Here is a 22979-nt window from a genome sequence, read left to right on the forward strand (position 1 = left end):
CTCTGCACTTCTCCTTGTTGAACCTCATGAGTGTCCCTAGCCTCTGTTTGCCAGAAGCTGGGAATGGGCTACACAGCATGGATCACTTGATGATTATCTGTTCTGTTCATTCCTCTGGGGCACCTGGCATTGGCCATTGTCGGAAGACAGGATACTGGGCAAGATGAACCTTTGGTCTGACCCAGTATGGCCATTCTTATACTGAACAAAAATAAGGATTACAGCCCAGTCCTTCTCTCTGGTGCTGCTTGGCTAGCAGCACACTTTGTTGACCAATCTGCAAAGTATCATTGGTGTCAGCTTTGCTTGCTGTTCATTCTTTCCCCTCAAAACTGGAAGGAAAATTATATATCTGTAAAAAGAAAAGGAGTACTTGTGGCACCTTAGAGACTAACAAATGTATTTGAGCATAAGCTTTCGTGAGCTACAGCTCATTTCATCGGATGCATTCGGTGGAAAATACAGTGGGGAGATTTATATACACACACAGAGAACATGAAATAATGGGTGTTACCATACACACTGTAACCAGAGGTTTCAGAGTAGCAGCCGTGTTAGTCTGTATTCGCAAAAAGAAAGGGAGTACTTGTGGCACCTTAGAGACTAACAAATTTATTTGAGCATAAGCTTTCGTGAGCTACAGCTCACTTCATTGGATGCATTTGGCGGAAAATACAGTGGGGAGATTTATATACACACACAGAGAACATGAAACAATGGGTTTTATCATACACACTGTAAGGAGAGTGATCACTTAAGATGAGCCATCACCAGCAGCAGGGGGGGAAAAGGAGGAAAACCTTTCATGGTGACAAGCAAGGTAGGCTATTTCCAGCAGTTAACAAGAACATCTGAGTGATCACTTAAGGTGAGCTATTACCAGCAGGAGAGTGGGGGCGGGGGAAACCTTTTGTAGTGATAATCAAGGTGGGCCATTTCCAGCAGTTGACAAGAACATCTGAGGAACAGTGGGGTGTGTGTGGGGTGGGGGGATAAACATGGGGAAATAGTTTTACTTTGTGTAATGACCTGTCCACTCCCAGTCTCTATTCAAGCCTAAATTAATTGTATCCAGTTTGCAAATTAATTCCAATTCAGCAATCTCTCATTGGAGTCTGTTTTTGAAGTTTTTTTGTTGAAGTATTGCCACTTTTAGGTCTGTAATCGAGTGACCACCCTGGAGAACGCTGAAGGTGTTTGGAATAAAGGGGAATGGTGTCAGTGAGCACTTGACACCAGTGTGTCAAGATTTCCTAACATGAGGTATTCATGGTGGCACACAGGTTTCGTGAGGCTCATTGGCATTAAGGTCTTAACATGTCCATTTGCAATGCAATATTAAACATATTTCACCATTATATTTTGCAGCCGTGTCCTAAGCACTGCATATGGGCATGAGTTGCACAGACGCATTAAAAATAGCTGGCATTACTAAAATTTAAGAATTTAGAAAACAATGTAAAAACAGCACTTGGGACTTGAAGATGTGATTGTGGGATTGTACTGTACAATGTGCATGCTACATCCAATATAACTACATTACTTTGTAATGTTTCATGTCACTCCATATATTAGAGCTGTTATAGGCATTATATAAAAAGAAATTTTGTTAGTCTCTAAGGTGCCACAAGTACTCCTTTTCTTTTTGCGAATACAGACTAACATGGCTGCTACTCTGAAACCAGACATTATATAGCAGGTATTAGATAAACCAGTTTTAATTTTATTTAAATATCTCGGTATTGAAATACTAAAGCTCGGCTTGTCTGACTAACCTTGTAGACAAGAAGAAATAAGTCTGCTGTGCTGGGAGACAGAGTTTGGAAACAGTGGGCTTGTTGCCCCTGGGGTTAGTTTCTTGCATAGCTGAGGTTAGAAGGAGATAGCAGGTGTTTGCTGCACAAGTGTTTCTCATCTTCGAGTAGTAGCTGTCACAGTTTACTAACAGGTAAAGAGGAGGCTGTTCATTTTGCCACCCAAAGGTAAAGCTATGGATCCCCAGAATAGAAGCTCAAAAGATTTGGGAGCTACTAGTTTGTTCATCCGGAGATTCAGCACTCAGGCAGCTGAGAGTGTGTGTCACTGGCATCGCAACACCATGAAAAGCATAAAAAAATCACTACCTCTGTCAATACTGTGAAACATGTTAAAAGGAACCATCCTGCTCCCATTGAAATCAGTGAGTGTCTAACCTTAAATGTTTGACCCAAATACTAGCTCAGGCTCTTTATGAAATTTCTACGTATGTTTAATATTTCTTTTTTCAGTTAATTTTGTCAGCACTTTATTTGCCATATAACATTGAAAGTTCATGATACTGGGTCCCTAATTGTATCCCTTTCTTATCCTCTCCTTCTTCCAGACCGATCTTTTCTCATCTTCCCCAACTGACTGCATTACAGTCCCTCTAAGCAGGGCCATTTGTAAAGCACTACTCTAGAATTGATGCTATTGCAGTCCCATAGCTATGGATCATGCAGCAGAGATGAGGGAGTGAGGTGAAGCAGTGTGCTGAGGGTATGTTTCCCAGAATAATAATAATAATAATTAATAATACTCATGTAGTACTTTTCATCTTACTCACAAAGGTGGGTAAGAATTATCACCCCCACTTTGATGGAGATGAAGAAAGTAAGGCATGCAGAAGCTAAGCAACTTGCCCACGGTCACACAGCAAGTCATTGGCAGAGTTGAAACTACCACTCATTAATTCCTAGTTCCTAGGCCTTTGCATAATTCCATCCCCTTCTCTATCATAAGCATTGTGTTCAGTGCTAGGCCCTTCAATTCTAGACAGATACTGCAAATAGGGAGGTAGTTCAGGGAAGATCAATGAGAGTAGTTAGGGAATCGGAACTACTTTATAAGGAAATACTCCGTTGAGGGTATTTATATATACTTGTCTGAGTGACCGTTCTGGGGCCAGTGAGAATTGAGTCTATTAATCCCTGAAGGGTGTAAACATGGCTCGAAAAAGTTGTATTAGAGAGGCTTATACAAAGGAGTGCAACTATGAGAAATTGGATGAGATTAAGAAAGCTAAACTTTAGGCTGAATGGCAGGAAAAGGCCATGTAATAGTTTCCCAGAAGAAATGACAGAAGCCAAATTTCTTGGGACACTTACAGTAAGACTAGATAAAGCAATAAAATGTATGCTAGAGTTGGCTGAAAAGAAAAAAAAATTCAATATAGACAGCTAATTTCCCTGTTAATTATTGAATAATATATTCTCCAAATAGTATTCAGCCACCTATAGAGCTGATTAAATACCACAAAAAATTGACAAGTTATTCAACAAAAATCAGTGAAATTCATCAACTAGGTATTTGATTAATCCTATCTGGCCAGCCCTAAAATGGGATATAGGGATCAATCCTGCACTGACAGAGTGATGGACTATGCATTTCTAACTGCGCTGATCCTGTGATTCACAACTCAGAAACTGGCCAAGTGCAGCAGCTCCCACCCCTCGTTGATCTGACCTGTAAATTCAGGTTAATGTTGAATTGTCCCACTAATCCAGCTTTTGAATACTTTCAAGAAAAACAAATGTAATATTTTTAAACTTTATGGTTAGAGGTTGAGAGTCATGTGATTGAGTTTTTTTGTATCTCTGGGTTAATTTGTAAGGTGGGGAAGGAAACAGGAAATTCAACTTGGAATAAAATTATTGAATTGAAACATTGAACTCAGAATTTTCACTTAGTACTTTTTGCTGAAGTGAAGCCTGGATCTAAATTAGCAGGTGTATTGCAGGCAGGATTAAGAGGCATTAGCAGTGTTGTTTGGGGAAGTTTACGCAGCATAATTCTCTGCTCAGGCCTGTGTATTTCTCCCCCACTTTCTTCAGCATCAGCTCAATACTCCTGATTTGAAACTACACTTTGGGAAAATATAAATTAAGACCCATGTTTAGGAAATTATTAAGGTAATAAAATGTGTGTGCGTATTTATTTTAGATTGAATCACAAAGCACCTAACATTAGAACTATGCGTTTAAAAAAGATAGACATTTTAAACTGACACAAAATAGTCTGTGGTATTGGAGTTAAAATTTACATGGTCACGAGGGATAGTATTTAGAATTAGAATTTTTTTTTCATAGTTTGATCTATCCAGGAAAACTCTTCATATCTGCATTGCTCAAATTGAACTTATCAGATTGAATGAAAAATAAAAAATCTGAACCTCAATGTTTTTCTTTTTCATATTTAGGAAAATCCCTCCTGCGGCAGATAGCCCCATGCCTTCTCCAGCAGCACATATTACCACCCCTTTTCCAGCATCAGTTTTACAGCCTTTCAGCAACCCCAATGCAGTGTATATTCCTTCAACACCCATCAGCTCCAGAATCACATCTTCTTACATAATGACATCAGCCATGTTATCGAACACAGCCTTTGTGACAGCGTCGGATACGAATTCCATTGTGTCACACACCACAGCTTTTCCTCATGTGGCCGCAAGTTTAAGTGTCATGGACTCAACTTTTAAGGCACCATCAGCTGTGTCACCAGTGCCAGCAGTCATCCCTTCCCCATCCCACAAGCCATCCAAAACAAAAACCAGCAAATCCTCAAAAGTCAAAGACCTATCGTCTCGTAGCGATGAATCTTCAAGTAACAAAAAGAAAAAGTCACCGTCTTCTTCCTCTTCATTATCTTTGCAGACACCCTCCTCGTCTTCATTTTCAGGGTCCCACAGAAAGAACTGTGTCCTGAATTCTAGTTCAACTTTGAACTCCTATCAGGCTACATCTTCCTATAACAGTATGTCTGTACACAATACAAACAATGGAACAAGCCCACTCAGTGCCAAATCGGAGCCCTCAGGACGGACTTCATTAGCAAGTAGCTCAACTGACTCAGTAAAACACATGAGCATGGTAGTAAGCAGTATTGACTCGTCTAATTTGTCTGTATCCTCCTTTGTGCACCATTCAGGGGACCATTCCCAGGCAGCACATAATGCAGTGTCTTCTCTACCCCTTTCTTTTGACAAATCAGAAGGAAAAAAACGTAAAAACTCTAGTACTAGTAGCAAAGCCTGTAAAATCACTAAAATGCCTGGTATGAATAGTGTTCACAAAAAGAGCACTGCCAACCTTATTTCTACGGTGCCAGATCCTCCCAACAGCTCGCTCTCTCGCCAGGTAAGGGATTCTTCCAGTTACTTCTCTGCAGGTCGTTTGCCTTATTTGAAATGTATTGAATTGTGAGGGAACTGGTTTTACAATTGTCTCAGACTCTGTTTTTCATCTTCTGACTTACTGTTTAGGCTGATACAAAAACGTTTTTGCATTTGTTTTGAACCCAGTCTGGAAAGGAAGTTCAAGTGTGCAAAACACCTTTGTGATACTTTATTCAAATATTTTTGTTTTACAAGTGATAACAGTTCTAATGCAACTATACAACTAGCCATTTATGTTTTAGATATCAAATTGAGGGGGAAGGATGGGGAAGTTAATTTCAGAAGTTAATTCCTGCTCTTTGTTCATGGCTTGGTACAGTGCATGCAAATTCAATATGTAATCTATCTCAGTATAGCTCATCACTGCACCACTCATCAGATTTGGTTTCTTTATATACAGATGTTTTGCTTTTGGAGCGTTTTTTTTTGTTTTGTTTTTTTTCATAAACACATGCAAAATAAAGGCCTGCTCCTGAAAGGTGGAGAGTACCAGTCACTCCCATGGATTTAGTGGCTGTTTTGTGCTCTCAGCATCTTTCTGATTCCAGACCTAAACCAAACTCGTTTTCCCCTTTGAGCAGAACTACTCATTCACTCCCTTTTTAGGGGGTTGGCTCCTAAATGAATTGTTCAAAGCCTGGTGATGATATCGGTTCTGCGAGTTAGGATCCCCTTTATAAGACAACAGTCCTTATTCTGGTGTACAGTAACTTTTCAATTAATGAACTCAATAAAGCTAATAAAGTAGACTTATTTCATAGTTGGAACCAGGAGAATGGAAGTTCGCTTCATGTGTGGATTTGTTTTAAAAACACTCTAATTTGTTTTTATTAATGCTCAAATAATTTTTAAATTGTATGCATTACACACAAAGCATAGTGACTGCTTTAAACATCATGACTGGATAATTCAGATCAACACATTTAAAAGAAACGGAATGGTAGTTTTCACAGAATACTGACTTTTGGAACAATCCACAGTGTACTTATTACAGAAAACAAAGTAGTAAAAGGGCTGAAAAGAAACTTACTTGTTAAAAGGTTTCAGAGTGGTAGCCGTGTTTAGTCTGTATCAGCAAAAAAAAACGAGGAGTACTTGTGGCACTTTAGAGACTAACAAATTTATTTGGGCATAAGCTTTCGTGGGCTAAAACCCACTTCATCGGATGCATGCAGCAGAAAATACAGTAGGAATATATATATACACAGAGAGCATGAAAAAGTGGGTGTCGAAACAACAGACTGGACTTTTACATAGAGTGCTTCCACTGATATGCACGGGCTGAAATTGTGGAGAAGCAGCATCACTTGCCCCATAACCTCAGCCATGCAGAACACAACGCTATCCACAGCCTCAGGAACAACTCTGACATCATAATCAAAAAGGCTGACCAAAGAAGGTGCTGTCGTCATCATGAATAGGTCGGAATACGAACAAGAGGCTACTAGGCAGCTCTCCAATACCACATTCTACAGGCCATTATCCTCTGATCCCACTGAGGGTTACCAAAAGAAACCATACCATTTGTCCAAGAAACTCCCTGAAAAAGCACAGGAACAAATTTGCACAGACAGACCCCTAGAACCATGACCAGGGGAATTCTGTCTGCTACCCAAGATCCAGAAACCTGGAAATCCTGAACGCCCCATCATCTCAGGCATTGGCATCCTGACAGCAGGATTGTCTCGTTATGTAGACTCTCTCCTCAGGCCCTACGCTACCAGCACTCCTAGCTATCTTTGAGACACCACTGACTTCCTGGAAACTACAATCCTTCGGTGATCTTCCTGGAAATACCATCCCAGCACTATGGATGTAGAAGCCCTCTACACCAACATTCCACACAAAGATGGACTACAAGCCGTCAGGAACAGTATCTCCGATTATGTCACGGCAAACCTGGTGGCTGAACTTTGTGACTTTGTCCTCACCCACAACTGTTTCACCTTTGGGGACAATGTACACCTTCAAGTTAGCGGCACTGCTATGGGTACCCGCATTATCCCACGGTATGCCAACTTTTATATGGCTGACTTAGAACAACGCTTCCTCAGCTCTTGTCCCCTAATGCCCCTACTCTACTTATGCTACATTGATGACATCTTCATCATCTGGACCCATGGAAAAGAAGCCCTTGAGGAATTCCACCATGATTTTAACAATTTCCATCCCACCATCCACACAAGTGATCCACTTCCTGGACACTACAGTGCTAATAAGCGATGGCCACATAAACACCACCCTATACTGGAAACCTACTGACCGCTATACTTACCTACATGCCTCCAGCTTTCATTCAGACCACATCACACGATCCATTGTCTACAGCCAAGCTCTAAGATACAACCGCATTTGCTCCAACCCCTCAGACAGAGACAAACTCCTACAAGATCTCTATCAAGCATTCTTAAAACTACAGTACCCACCTGCTGAAGTGAAAAAACAGATTGACAGAGCGAGAAGAGTACCCAGAAGTCACCTACACCAGGACAGGCCCAACAAAGAAAGTAACAGAACGCCACTAGCCGACACTTTCAGCCCCCAACTAAAACCTCTCCAGCACATCGTCAAGGATCTACAACCTATCCTGAAGGAGGACGATCCCTCACTCTCACAAGTCTTGGGAGACGGGCCAGTCCTCGCTTACTGACAGCCCCCCAACCTGAAGCAAATACCAGCAACCACACACCACACAACGAAAACACTAATCCAGGAACCTATCCTTGCAACAAACCCTGTTGTCAACTCCGTCCACATATCTATTCAAGGGACACCATCAAAAGACCTAATCACATCAGCCACACCATAAGAGACTCGTTCACCTGCACATCTACCAATGTAGTTATATGTACGTTGGCCAAACCGGACAATCTCTATGCAAAAGAATAAATGGACATAAATCAGACATCGAGAATTATAACATTCAAAAACCAGTCAGAGAACACTTCAACCTTCCTGGTCACAGAATTTCAGACCTAAAACTAGCAATTCTCCAACAAAAAAAACTTCAAAAACAGACTCCAACGAGAGACTGCAGAATTGGAATTAATTTGCAAACTGGACACCCTTAAATTAGGCTTGAATAAAGACTGGGAGTGGATGGGTCATTACACAAAGTAAAAACTATTTCCCCATACTAATTTTTTCCCCTACTGTTACTCACACCTTCTTGTCAACTGTTTGAAATGGGCCATCCTTATTATCTTTTTTTCTCCTGCTGATAATAGCCCACCTTAATTGATTGGTCTCATTACAGTTGGTATGGCAACACACATTTTTTCATGTTCTCTGTGTATATATATTTTCCTACTGTATTTTCCACTGCATGCATCCAATAAAGTGGGTTTTAGCCCACGAAAGCTTATGCCCAAATAAGTTTGTTATTCTCTAAGATGCCACAAGTACTCCTCGGTTTTTTTTACTTGTTTAAAGAAACTCCATGTAGTATAAACTAGTTCATGGGTTCTCACTGTCAGGGATCACAAACAAGGATGAGGGAGAGAGGGAGGAGGTATGGCCATACTCTCTCTCTTTATGGATAGATGGCAGTTTGGGAACCCAACGCTATTTCTATTGTAATAGAATATTACAATATTGTGGGGTCATGGTATTGAAAAGGTTGTGATGCACTAATTAATTACTATAGTTATTTTAATACATTGAGCTGGTATTTGAGGAATGAGCATTTATTTCCACAATAACCCGTATCTTCATTTGATTTTAATTGCTTTTATAAATAGCAATGTTAAGGAGTTTTCCCTTTCCACTTTAATTGGGTGACAAATTCTGAACTGTTTGTCTCTTAGAGCAGGTAGCTGATTGTCAGTCCCTCTAAGTTCTGCTGGGGTCTGTTTCCTCCGAGATCTGTCACTGATTTGCTTTGTGACCTTAGGCAAATCATCAAACTTCTGTGCCTGATCTGTGAACTGTCTGTGTCTTCACCATCTGTCAAATGGTAGTATTTACATTTTTCAGTGGGGAGGCAGGGTGTGGTCAGAAGCTTTTTTCTTTTTTGCTTACATTGAAACAATGGTACAGCCACCCTTGGATCCCTGATGCTGTTCCCCAATCAGAACTAGGAAAACTTAAGTCAAAGTAAAATAAATTCATCTTAATCACAGTTCTGTGCACCGTTCATGGCTGTTTAACAACACAGTTTCCCCCTTGAACTTGCTTTGTTGCCACAGACTGTATGTAACACAGATTCCACCAGAGGGCTCCAAAGCAGCAGAGCCTCCATGGGGGGCATTTCATTGACCATTCTGGTAGCCAAAGCAGAGATGTATGAGGCAATTTCGAAAGCACTTTTACTGAGCAGTTGGTTATTGTTTTAATGTGCATGTGCTCAGAGCACTGAATTCAGTGCAGTTTTTAAATGTCTAAATAAACAGAATCAAATAAAGGCGGTTACGATGGCCCACCTAAATCTAGGATGGAGAATTGCCACTAATTACAGAACTTTGAAATCCTTGGAGAAAATTGCACCATATGAGGGCAAAAGTGTAAGGTGTGGGACTAAATAAATTATGGCCAAATGCATACCAATAAAACCTTTATTATGATTTATTATTTGCATGCAGTGCACACATGGCTAGTCCCTTCCATGCGGGGTTTCAGTCTAGAACAGTGGTTTTCAATCTGTGGTCTATGGACCACTATGTCTAAGATTTCCAAAGGGTCCACACCTCCATTTGAAATTGTTTAGGGGTCTGCAAATGAAAAAAGGTTGAAAATCACTGGTCTAGAAAGGAGAGAAAGCTGTAGAAGATAGGACAACTGCAAAACGCAGAAATGGGGATAGCTTTGCATGAGGCTTTTTGTTTTGTTTTAAATGAAAACTCTCCCTCCATATGGACATTGCAGAAGTGAGTTTTTAAAGGGAACATGAATGAAGAGAGGATGGTTTGGGAAGGGCATTCCATAAATAGGAGCAGCACAGAAATGGGAAAAGAGGACGAATAGGGCTCTCAGACTGGTGTAGTGGGCAGAGTAAAGAGCCCCAAGGGAGGGCACCATTATGTATTTTCTCTCTCCTGCTACCAGTAGACCTGTAATAATTATATAACATACAAAGAGATTCTTTATTTTGGCTTTTGAAAATGGATAATTTTGTTTCTTTGTGTGGAATAATGGCATTGTTTTTCAGTGGTGGTTGATCACATAGCTTAGGCATTTAGCTCTGTCCGAGTAGCCTGGATTTAACCTCATCCCCAGACAATCGTTGGAACACCCTATATATCAGCCTTAGCTTCCCATCTCCATGCCAGTGCTTTTGAAATATGTGCCCCCAAAATACTAGGATGCCTTAGATATAATAAACTTTTAATATCTCAAAAGGGAGGAAAGTCAGACTATAGATGACGTTATTACAGAATATTGGTACACATAAGATCTTGGGAGCAGGGACCTGTCACCTTCTGCCTGAATGTCAGTAAGTAGCATGGTTTGGAGAAATGAATGTGGGGGTCAAACTTGGGAAGTCCTGAGTTCTAATCCCAGCTCTCTCACTGAGTTGGGTGTTTGACCTTGCACTTTCACTTGTGCTTCAGTTTCCTAAGCTGGTAGTTCTCAAACCAGGGGTACGCGTACCCCTGGGGGTACACAGAGATTTTCCAGGGGGTACATCAATTCATGTAGATATTTGCCTAGTTTTACAACAGGCTACATAAAAAGCACTAGCAATGTCAGTACAAACTAAAATTTCATACAGACAAAATGAAAAAATGAACCATTTTTCAGTTCTGTGACACTTCTGTATTTTTACGCCTGATTTTGTAAGCGAGTAGTTTTTAAGTGAGGTGAAACTTGAGGTACACAAGACAAATCAAACTCCTCAAAGGAGTAGTCTGGAAAGGTTGAGAACTACTGCCCTAAGCTGTCAAATGAGGATAGTACTGAACTATCTCCCAAGGATGTTGTGAGGATTAGTTAATATTTGTACATTGCTTTGAATACATGAAGCACCGTTGAAGTAATATTATTATTGTAAAGCACCACGCACAAGGATGGCACTATGAAAACAACAAAATAATATTAACCATAGGACCTGTCTTATCTGAATATTTGTAAATGTGAGACTAATACGTATCGATAAACTTCCCTAGAATAAGAGGTTAAGTACATGGAATAAATGTCTTAGGAACATGGATATTTAAGCATCATACAATATTTATATAAGTGTAATTATAGTTCAACTTTACCTTGGGAACTAAGTACGCTATAGGTGATTATGATGGAGCTCAGTGTAACTGGCAACTAATCATCTTTGCAACAAGGAGGCAGAAGTATGGGTACATAATAAAGACTGTGCACATTACATACTGCATGTATTTGTTACATACAAATCTAAACTTGTAACTACCTAAATATAGCAACTGAGTAACTTTATTCGCCTCACGTGTGACTATTGAAAAAGCTGGGGGATGAGGTCTTGTGTTGGAAAAGTTCAAAGCCAGTTTAAAGCTGGGTTGAATGTTGACAGGCTGTGTTCTTACAGCATTTGTGTCTGTAGAATTCTACAATAGATTAGTGTTACCAGGAATCTTGCTGCTGTTCCCTGATGTAGAGTTGGCATTTTGTAGGTCTCCCCTTATAATAAGAGAGCAAGGGGCAGGGCACTGAAGGGCTCAGGTGACTGGTGATAGGGTGTGGAGCTCTTCACGTTGACCTCAGATCTGAAAGGTTTACCTTTTGATGGCTGTGAAATAGACCGTTTATATGTGGTACAAACTGATAGCTGGCCTCACTCTAATTCCTGTGTCAAGTTGTCCCTATCTCCAAGGAAGCACCACCTGACTGGAACCCTTTTATTACCCATCTCAGAGTGCCCAGGACCAGATGGGCTGTGACTCTGAATTACTTTCCCACTCTTGGAAGTAATCCCTCCATGTCAGGGTTAAGCGCTACCAGCAGAGCTGTGTGAGGAAGCTCATGCTGCTGCAACCCGCATGGTTAATCTGTTCTGTTTATACACCGAGGATTCCGTCTCCTGTGTCATCACATTCACAGGAGCATTAAATGAATGGGAGTCAAGAGGCCTGGGTTCTACTCCCAGATGTGCCACTGACTCACCCTAGGACAGTGGTCCCCAACCTTTGTTGTGGGAATAGCAATATGCTATTTTGTGAAGAAGACGACTGTGGCGGACACCCCAATGCTGCCAAAAAGCAGCAGCCGGGAGAAGCGCCCCTGCCAAAGTGCTGCCAAGAAACAGCAACTCTTCTCGGTGGCATTTCGGCAGTGGGGTGTCCTGCGGGCACACAAAAATGCCCCGGTGGGGACTCCTGCCCTAGGACAAGTCACCACACCTCTCAGTGCCTGTTTCCTCATCTGTAAAATGGGGGCATAATGATCACCCACCATTGTAAAAAGCTTTGAGACTTCGCAATAAAAAGAACAATGAGACTTACCAATGAAAAGGCTTACCAGTTCAAAGCATTGTAACTGGGGGAGGAGTTAAACAGACCTTAGCTTAATTTGAAAATTGGCTATAATGAATTTTTCATATCATTCTCCTGATAGTATCCTACAACTCCCTGCTGTGGACTTGACATGATGCTGCCTTCAGTGGCTAGGAAAAGTGTTTACATGTTACAGTACTCTGTAAACAACCCATAGGCTTACCTTTTCCATTAGTGAGTGTAGAGGTCAGGCACTAGGTATCTGCATGCAGTACTGGAAAGGTCTGTAACCATACGTCAGACTTGTCTCTGATACGAGTAAAAGAGAGGACTTGTTTTGGATAACGTGCATAGAGGCACCAACATTGAGTCAAAACAGCCCCAAGGAAAAAACGTCAATGTCATGAACAGGTGGGACTGAGACAAAGACCAAGCCCTGATAAATGTGTGGAGTGGACAAACAACAAAAGATAGGACCTGGGGGAAAAGGGAAGAAGGCCACAAAGCTGGTAAAAACCCAACTCAACTCTGACCAACCCCATACCCTCTCATATCCCTTCTGCCACGAGCAGCAAGGAAAAGGAAACAGTCACTGATCTTCAGTGTGTCTCACTCCACTCAGGCGAGAGATCTTTGCTTCTTCCCCAATGAATGTTATAACATTGAGACTGTTTGACAATGAAATTCATTGATCTGGTAAATTACCTGTTCCAAATGTGTTTGTCAACCACACACCAGTACCAATCCAGGATAAGCATATGTGATCCCTGCATCCTCAGAAAAAAGTCTCTTGAGGCTTAAGAAGACAACATTCCCCAGTACTGAGTGGTTATAAATGCCTGTATACTGTACTGCTGGGGCACTGTAAGGCATGGTGTGTAGATAGATAGATAGATATAAACCTATCTATCTATCTATCTATCTATATATATATATATCTAACAGATAGAGCATCCAGGCAAACCCTGGGATGTGCAATGGACAATTTTATAATAATATTTTGACTAAATTTTATCTAAATATGTGTCTACACGTTACGTTGCACTGACTCTCAAAAAACTCTGTGGTCCAGTAAAGTGACCTCACTGCAAATTTACACTCCTGGGGTCAGATCCTCTGCACTGGATTCTGGAGGCTTTGTGCTGCCCATATCAAGCAGCCGGTGATACTCTTTTTATAGGAAGGACTTCAAATGGTGTCATTCCATGTAGCCAGCTCTATCCCACGTGCTCTGAGCCTCCCAATCCCAGCACAAGGGTGTACCAGGGCAGGGCGGGGTGGTCTGAGCAGAGTGTGCTCTAGCAATCCCCAGACACCTGCACTGTTATACCAGAGTCCAAACCAGGACCCAGCCAGCCGCAGGATATGAGGGATTAGAAAGGGGGCTTGAAACTACCTTTCTGCCCTACCCTACCCTCGCCCTGCATCCTGCACCAAACACAGCTCATTTGGACACACGGATCAGGTTCATAGTTTGTCCTCTCTTAGGTGTGTCTACCTCATACTCTCATACATACATAACTTCCCCACATTTGAAACCATTTTCAGACCATTTGAAAATAACGGAGTCAGAGTTAAACAGAAAGCATGCTAAGGATAGAATCATGAAGCAGTGTCCGTAGCTCAGCCCATTGAATCCAGACACTGTAAGGCATGGTATAATATGGATCATAATCCCCAGTTATGGGGCACATGGAGAAGAGATGTAATACCTTTTCCATCACTCTTCTTATAATCAGACATTCTAACATATTCTGTGCAAAAACATGCCCTACCATTAAACAACCCTTCCCCAGTAGATGGAGGCAGAAGGAAGCATTGGGTAGGGGGGTAGGCTAATACAACTTATATAGAAGAAAGCATGCAAGTGTCCCTCTCCTCAAGTGCAATGCAAACTCCCTGTCCACTGGGCTAATAAATGAATCTGGCTATACTTCTTGTGCACCGTAGAAGGACCATGTCAGTCTGATTGAAAAATGCTCTCTTCCCTTTTTCTTCTGACCAACTAGCAGAGGGAAGAATTTGCTCTGAATCAATGTGTGTTATGGCTTTGATACTCTGTACAGGGAAATAAACATGTAGAAGGAAATAACAAACATGACAGAGAGGGCTCTGTGCAGTTGAGACAACATATATATATCTATGAGAAATAGCTAGAAAAGAAGCAATTGCAAGGGTCCGTAAAGTGTCTAAAATGCTGAAAGGTACAATATAAAGGAATGGATGCAACAAACCTATTTATGAAAGTAACAGACTCAGGATGCAAACTGAAGTTAAAAACAAGGACAGGAACTTAAGGGGCATTGGGATACTTGCTTTATGCAGAGGGTGATTAATATGTAGAATAAACTATACAAAAGACAGAAGTAAAAGCTGCAACCTTGACTATACTATAAAAGGATTTTGTTAGACAACGCGTAACAAAAGGGTGTTTAAGGGTGTAAACATTAAACTAGGGGTATGCAAAGTAGCTTCCTCCATTCTAAAATTCAACAGTGTAATCAAAATAGTCATAAGTGTACCTCTACACAACAGTTAGAGGTAACAGAGTATAATTTACAGCACTTCCCATCTGCAGCTGTTAGGGCTGCAGATTCACAGGGACAAGTACTGGAGGTTGACCAAGACACACAGCAAAATGTAATAAATTTTGAGGTCATAAATCCAAAGGATTACTGAAGACTCAGCAGCTTGATGCCTTTGCAATGTGTCCACTAGATTGAGGTGCTGCAATAGATTAGCTGCAGCCCAGTGCATCAGTCTGAAATAGGCTTGTAGCTCACAAGTCAAAGTCGAGTCACTACAGAGCTAGACAGAGGTCCAACTGATTTTTTGTTTTTCCGTCCCATACTGTTCCAGCTAGTGTTTCTTATGTGCTTTGTGAAATGTAACTACGTTTGCCTGCCTTTAACAGGTTCACTGAGATCACTAGGATTATATCTAAAGAAATTTGTTTTTCAATAGACAGTAGCAACGTTACCTCTGTTTTCTAAATAAATGTAAAACGTGCTTTCAACATGAAAGAAAACAAGACCAATACAGGCTTTCCATGCATCTGACAACAATGTGCCTTTCAATACTATTCAATTAATGTCTTTCAGATTGGAAAAAATAGCAGTGTAGCTTTGTCACAATCCAGTCCTTCAAGTACATCGAACCCAGTACACAACAGACAAGTAAGTTTTGGGATGGTTGTTTTTTAAGCAAAAGTGCACTTAAGTAGTCAAATACCAGATACTCCATCAAATAACATTTGAATTGTTTTATGTATTAAATTATATTTTTTAGCTTTGTCCTCTGTAGATTTAATCCTCCTTTTATAAATTAATATTAGATTTTTTTCCCCTCATTAAGATTCTTTTTGCAGCTGTTTATCACTCCCAAAGTGTGTATGAATGGTGAGTTTCCTGCATATTGTTGGCCACCTGCACCACTGCCCAATAAGTTTGTCGTTTGCCTGGCCAGCTGTGTCTAATGTGGTGGAACACCAGCCAGCAGCAGCTGAAACAGTGCTTTACACACACAACTCACTGCAAAAGGAAACTGACTAGGCTGATGCAGTTGCAGCAGAGTAGTAGTAGGACAGAGAAATGTTAGAGAGGAGGAGACAATGAAATGGCCTGTCATAGCCATACAGTCTGAATCTGACTCCTTCCCACACCATCAGACATCGCTCAGGGCATGAACAACGCTCTGCCATCCCTCTCTATCATACTGTTTGCTGGAATTACTACCTTGTTGTGTTTCTATAATGCAGCTTGTTTGAGAGGGCAGGTTGTTGGCCTGTTGCTCAACCTGGAGGACCTGTGAACTGCTTTTCATTGGTCCCTACTCTTTGACATGTCCAGTTTGGACAGCCCTACCAGAAGTTAAACTCCCACCAGCCTAGCTCTCAGGGTCATTGGAACACACAAGCCTTCCCACTGTATCGAGTCCCTAGAGAAGGATAAGATATTCCCCCATAGCTATTCCCCATATGGACCATCTACTCCAGAATAGAAGTGACTTTATTCAGGAATAAGTACGCCACTCACAAAGCAGTCAATGCTGGTCAATTTTCCCTGTGTAGACAAGGGAGGAGAGAAACAAACAACAGAAATAGTGATAATCCTAATGCTGATAGCTTGCATCATTTTCCCCCACTGACAATAATCTGAATCACCATCATCTAGAGATGAACTGCCAAAATATGACCTAAAATAAAATAATTTGTTCCCCCTTGCTTGCTGATTTAAAGGAGGAAGTACATGGAGGAAGAACTACTAATAATAAATAAATGCATTGGAAAATCTCTCCTTGCACACTGGCTTTTAGTTTTGAGAGAATGACTTCCAAATGCCAACAGCAGCCAGGGGCAAAAGCTGTTACAAGGCATAATACAGATTTTTGGTTGATTCAAGGGGAATTCCTGTTTTGTTCATTCAGCTGCATCAACTGGAATAAGGCTTGTTAGTTAACTGCTGTACTGGATCCACCAGTGAGAACCCAAGAGTACAAAACATTGATTTTGTGGCAGTCATACATAAACAGAAGCTATTACACTGTTGCCAGCTCTTGCAGTCTTATCAAGCATTGCAATATTTGGTGATTTTTCTAAAGCCCCAGCTGTTAGTCATTAAGTGAAAATCTGAGCTTTCATTTTAAAAAAAAGTAAGGTTCTAGCCCTCACAGTGACAGTTGAAGCTTGAAAACATGAACCCTAAACACAAATAAACCAAAATATATTGTTGTTTTTAAACCTCATGATTTAGTGGGGCCTGACTCAGAGTTTTTGAATGATTGGGGTTAATATTGATCATATGAATTGGCAACAGAGTGCTCTGGAAGTCAAATATTAGGTTTACACTATATGGTAATGTCTCTTTGTAAGATTTTTGTCAATTACATAAACTGATCTGGTATCTGAAAGTTGGAGCAATCAGGATATTGTCATAGTAGCCTGCACTGTGTGGTTTTTAATAAACCATAATGGAGTTGGTAAAATGATGACTTTACATGAAAATGTCTTCTACCTGTTAATGTCAGCTGCGAACTAAAAGCAGACTTCCCCAGAATTACTGGCCATAACATCCATCCCTGCATTAGATTTATAATTAATCTTTTTTTTTGTCTTTGTAATATTTTTAGGTACCTGAATGTTTTAATATTTCAATCCCTCATTATATTATGGTTTTTAAATATATATAACCAGATCACTGTAGTAAGAGGTGACAATGCATTGTATGTCATTTGGGATTACAGCAGCTTTTCTGCCTAAGGCTAGTGGAGATGTGATGTATAAGGAAAAGATTCTTTAGAACTGCCTCCCTGTTTGTTATTTCACATTTGCCCCTGATTCTTGTATTCATTAAGTCAGTGTATCGCTGAATCTCTTTTTTTTTTAAACCCGACACACAGAAACATACAGCATATTTGATACAGCATCTTTTCATTGGAATCTAATGTAATGAGTTTATTTATTTCTCAAAAGAGATTAAACTTTACTTGTTATGAGATTTAAGAAAAACAAATTCCTTTTTTAGCCATTTCAGTAGCAGGTGCATTATTAAAGTTGTTACAGTATTGAATGAACAAGCGCGTGTACTGGGAAATATTTCATGGTTTTGAAACTGGCTCTGGTTTCTCTTTTAGAAAACATCAAATCGGACTGGTAGGATAAGGACTCTTCCATAGCAAGGAAAAGGAACCATCCTATAATCTCTAGCTCTCAGCAACCCTACAACACAGAGTTTTTTTATTTTCTGTGTCCTGCAGGTGGATTTAACTTTTTATCGGTTTGTGGTTCTAAATGAAATTTACAGAAAACTGCTATAAGTGGATTGTTTAGTTTCTCGCTTGTATTTGCCACTGATTTGTGCAATCTGCTTTGTTCTGTTTCATGCCTTCTCAAGCTATTAATGTTGCTTTGCTCCCTTTGTTTCTTACAACAGTAACAGTGGACATTCCAAAATAATCTAATTCATGTCTTGGATTTTAAATTGTCCCCAAAAATTGTTGTCATTAATTACAAACTACAGTAGTCTCTGGATTTATGCTTGTCTTATGGATAAAAAAAATTACCTAGTGTATTTCTCAGCAGTTTGTAACAACTGGGGCATTGCAACTTTAAGAACTAATCTTAATGGATGCTCAGCACCCATAACTCCCATTGACTTCATTGGGAGTTCTGAGCGCTCAGGATCAGGCTCTTAAGGAGTCTCTACTCCAGTCAACACATGGAGGATTTACACATCTAACTCCTGCTAAAGTTAGTAGGAATGCAACATGAAAATTCCCCATATCGTGATGGGAGTTGTGACCCCTACAATCATACTACTGGTTTGCTTCATTAACAAATTTGGGTTTGCAAGGACAGGAGTTGAACAGATTGGTTTGCATCAATAGAATTGCACTGACAGTGTTTCTTATAGGATTACTGATTTTTTTTATATAAAAATGTAGGTTTTATAATCAGAAAATTGATACCAGGTACTAGAACATTAGTACAGAGGAGTTAATTTTTATTTCTACAGTGTTAAAAGTGCACTTATATGCTGGTTTATTTACATCTTGGGGAAAGGAGAGACTGCAGATAGTAAGGAGGTTACTTTTTTCTTTTTTTAAAAAAGAAGGCTTAAGGCAGATTTTAAGAATTATAAAATGTTTAAGGAATTGTAAACGAGGCTAGACCCTTTGAAAAAAGTTTAGAAGATATTCCTAAAGTAAATTTTTATAGTGTTAATTTTGTAATAATTTATGTTTTACTATATTTCGGAGCTAGCTGACCGGAATAGTTTCAGAAACAGTATGAAATGTAGGAAAGTTTAAGCAATGTTTATATTTTTAAGATGTTCTTTGAATTATGTTTTTATTGACCATTTCTTCAGACTGAAAAATGTGTACATATCTTTGTTATTTTTGCACAATTTTTGTCTTGTTCAGTTTTAGAAGCAGAACTATGTTGTTGTTTAATTTATTTTGAGTTGTAAAACTGCAGGAATTTAAAAATCTTAGTAACAAAGTTACCCTCTGTAATTGATGAAGTGTCCCTCTGCTTCCAGAGGGAAAATAGTGCTTGTGGGATTCCGTGGCTGCTTCTGAGAAATAAAGCTTGTCAGTGACTAGGGAGTAATTCAGTCGTTTTAAGAACTTTTAGCTCTTTACATGCATCTTTTAATTGGAAAGCTGGAGACGAGCCTTTGAATGCTGCTTAAATTTTTTTTCAACTGGCTTAGGCCTGACAGCATTTGGTGAAAGCTAAGTGTCAAGTGAAAACCCCATGGTACTTCTCCCTTTATTAAAGAAGCATTATTTGATTTTATATGTATTAAAAACTTCAGCCTGAAAAGTGAAATGGAAATAAACATTTTTAAAAATGGATATAAACTGGACCAGCCTATAATGCATTATTAGTGTAGCATTCACTCAGCAGTTCTTTTTCTCCCTCATTTGCCTGAAGATCTTGTGATTTGTTTCCAGCAATATAGGCTCAGAAGCTTTGGTTGTTACACATGCGCAATGCATAGGCCCGTCAGCCATAAAAAAAAATAAAAAAAGCGATTTGGATAACTTGTATGCCTTCTTTTGTATCGTTGTAACAATTGTAAATAGTGCTGATCGACCTTTGTAGAGAATAGTTTATACAGCATATTCTATTATTGCTGATTCTCAGTGAACTATTGTTTTAAAAAAAGAAAAAAAATGAAATTTTTCTATTTACACCTTATATTTTGTTATGCTGTTGACCCATGGCACTTTAACAAAACTCTGTGGGTTTTGCATAGCTGGTCAGTCATGGGGTATATTAAATAACTGTTGTTGCACAGAAATGAATTTGCACCTGCTATATTGTGCTTTCCTACTTCAGATTTTAGAAATTTTTCCAGAAAACTTTTGAAGAAAGCATGTCCAATCATTCTAAAAAAAAATGCCATACTTGTACAGTCAATTTCTTTTCTACAGTCCATATTTTGTAACACTAAGTATTTTCATTCTTTGTCCCGCACCTTTCTGTGTTAGCAGTATCAAATAGAATTCATTCCATGCTTGTGATAATTGTAAGCAGAATAAATGTCTAAAGTAGGTGTAAATAGTAAATTCTATGGCTTACAGTTTTAAAAAAGGAAAAACAGAACAAACATGTATCTGATTGATACTGCCATGGTTCAACACCGGGCCTGGAGATATTCTCTAGTCAGCGATTGTATTTTTTGTTTTTTGCTTTATTATTATTTTTTTGTAACATGGCTTTGTAAATAAAATAATTTATATGTTTGTAAGAAAAAATGTGCAGTGTCTTTAACTTTCAAAACAAATGTGTATATATATTGTGAAATTGCACTTTTCTTCATTTCACAGGGTAAGATTAACTCCTGTGTGGAGAACCAGCCAGTTGGACTAAAGGGGTTCTGTGACGCTTTCTCAAGGTGCCCAGAACCGTAAGCCACTGTTACCCCTCGGCCTCAGCAGGTGAGAGCTTTGGCAAAGCTTAAACTGTGAGAACTCCCTGCCACACCAGTCGATTGGCCTCGCCAACAAATGCCTCAAGAATTTGCCAGTCTAAACCTAACCTTTCAGGTAACATGCAATGAACCCCAGTTTCTAAGTTCCCCAGAGACATCCTTCTGCAGTGTCTAGTCTGGACACCACTCAGAAATTAGTAGGTCCACTGTCTCCAAGGAGACAGATTACACACCAGCCTGCTGGTTCAACTGAGAATGAATGCCTTACTTCAGTGTAACAGCACTGGGATGAATTTATAATAAAACAAAAATAAATTCATTAATAAACAACATAGATTTGAGCTACGAAGAAAGAGAAAATGAGAGACGGATGGTTACAAACAAAACAAAAATAACACGTTCTAGTAACTAAAACATAACTTTAGCAAGCTACAGTCTTTGCCTAAGCAGTTTTCTCAGCTATCAGCATTTCTAGCCCCTTAGGCAGGAGAATCGACCATTCACAGAATCAGAGGATGCTGATCCCTTTGTCCTCTAAGTCAGTGCTATCTGATGTGGGGACTAGCAATTTTTTCTCCAACGTGCGTGTAGACTGGCAGCCAATGGCTCGCGGACCAGCACCGGTCTGCGGACCATCACTTTGAGTAGCACTGCTCCAAGTGATAGATGCCAAAATGGCTTTTTGCTTCCCCTTATATTTCTCTAAATTCACCTTTTTGTTCCCAGAGTCAGGATGCTGTTCCTCTCTTCCTGTTGACTTCCCGTCCCCCTGTTGACTCTATGTAAATATGGCTTCCATTGTATTGGTTCCACAATGCTTAATTTCCATTAAAGACAGGAAAATCGCTACCTTTCCTCCTGTCTGGGAGAAGAACAATATTATTGTACTATAAATCTGTTGATTCAATTGCTTATTCTTTGGGGTTCAGGCTCCATTTTCCCCCTGGAGTGTCTGTGCTGATTACAACTACATTTCTGTTCAGATAAAATTAAGTCATATTCCTTTGCTTAACTCTACGTGCCTTACCATTCCAGATTAGTCTGACAGTCAGCTTTGTGAGAGTTGCTAGATCTAAAAGCTCAGATTTTCCATCATTCCCCTTACGGAAAATTGCTGCAGTAACAGGCCTCACGATAGTGCTCTCACAAAAAGTTGCCATCATCGACTTGGCCCCAAATGTGTTAAATATTTTTCTTCCCAAAATTTTCATTTTTATGTTCAGGAATATTTATTCTAGAAAAGATCGTGGAGATGGGAGATTCACTTTCCTTTTCTCCTGTATTTGCTCTGTGTCTAACAGTAGTGTGAAAAAATTTTAGGTGTAGAAATATAAAGACTCCCCTACCTTCCCTACGCTGCCAAAGTCGAACTCTCCAATCTCCAGCTAGAACATCCAGGAGAATAAGAAAATCAGTTAACCTGCTGCTGGACACTCCAGATTTAATCATATCCAAACCTTAAAAGCTTTGGATATAGACATTTAAAACCACAGATCTTAGCATTGACTGATTCATCTCTGTCTGTGCACATGGCCTATGCGCCACTTAAGTTGCAGGTAAGCCCTATTTTAAGCAGCTAAATGAGATTTAAGTTGATCATAGGCCTAAATGCAAGTCCTCCACGTAGGGGTGAATTATTTTGCTCTGTAGAGAATGTGCTTTCTCTTGAAATTTCTAGTACTTCCTCCCTCAGTTTGGGCTGGAAATACTGTAAGGAACAGGCTAAGAATTGTGGTGGTGGTCTTTTAAGGCAAGAAATTTAGCTATTTGTGGCCAGAGGTTCAAGGCTGGCAGTATGCGGAGGAGGTAGGAAGCTGACAGGGACCCTCATTGCAAGTAGCCATCATTGAAGGGAAACTTTTGAGTAGACAAAGTTCCAGTTCAGATCCTGCAAATTCTGATTTATTAGGCTGTTGGAGCAACAGCAAAACCAGAGCTCCTCCATGT

The 22979-nt window shown here is 39.9% G+C and overlaps 1 protein-coding gene across 9 annotated transcripts in view; it reads left to right on the forward strand.

Annotated features, from left to right (window-relative positions):
• Positions 1–20856, forward strand: part of ATXN7L1 (ataxin 7 like 1) — a 204230-nt gene extending 183374 nt beyond the window's left edge. For 7 of the 9 annotated variants that reach the window (XM_038416750.2, XM_038416777.2, XM_043497170.1 and 4 more), the window contains 3 exons: positions 4217–5153; positions 15693–15767; positions 18223–20856. In XM_038416750.2, the coding sequence (XP_038272678.1) occupies positions 4217–5153; positions 15693–15767; positions 18223–18264 (1054 nt within the window). In that variant the 3' untranslated portion in view covers positions 18265–20856. Of the gene's footprint in view, positions 1–4216; positions 5154–15692; positions 15772–18222 lie in introns of all 9 variants that reach the window. The other 2 variants (XM_043497164.1, XM_038416771.2) reach the window with 2 other exon arrangements.
• The last annotated feature ends 2123 nt before the right edge of the window (positions 20857–22979 follow it).

This window comes from Dermochelys coriacea, chromosome 1 (genome assembly GCF_009764565.3).
Source record: "Dermochelys coriacea isolate rDerCor1 chromosome 1, rDerCor1.pri.v4, whole genome shotgun sequence".
Lineage (NCBI taxonomy): Eukaryota > Metazoa > Chordata > Testudines > Dermochelyidae > Dermochelys > Dermochelys coriacea.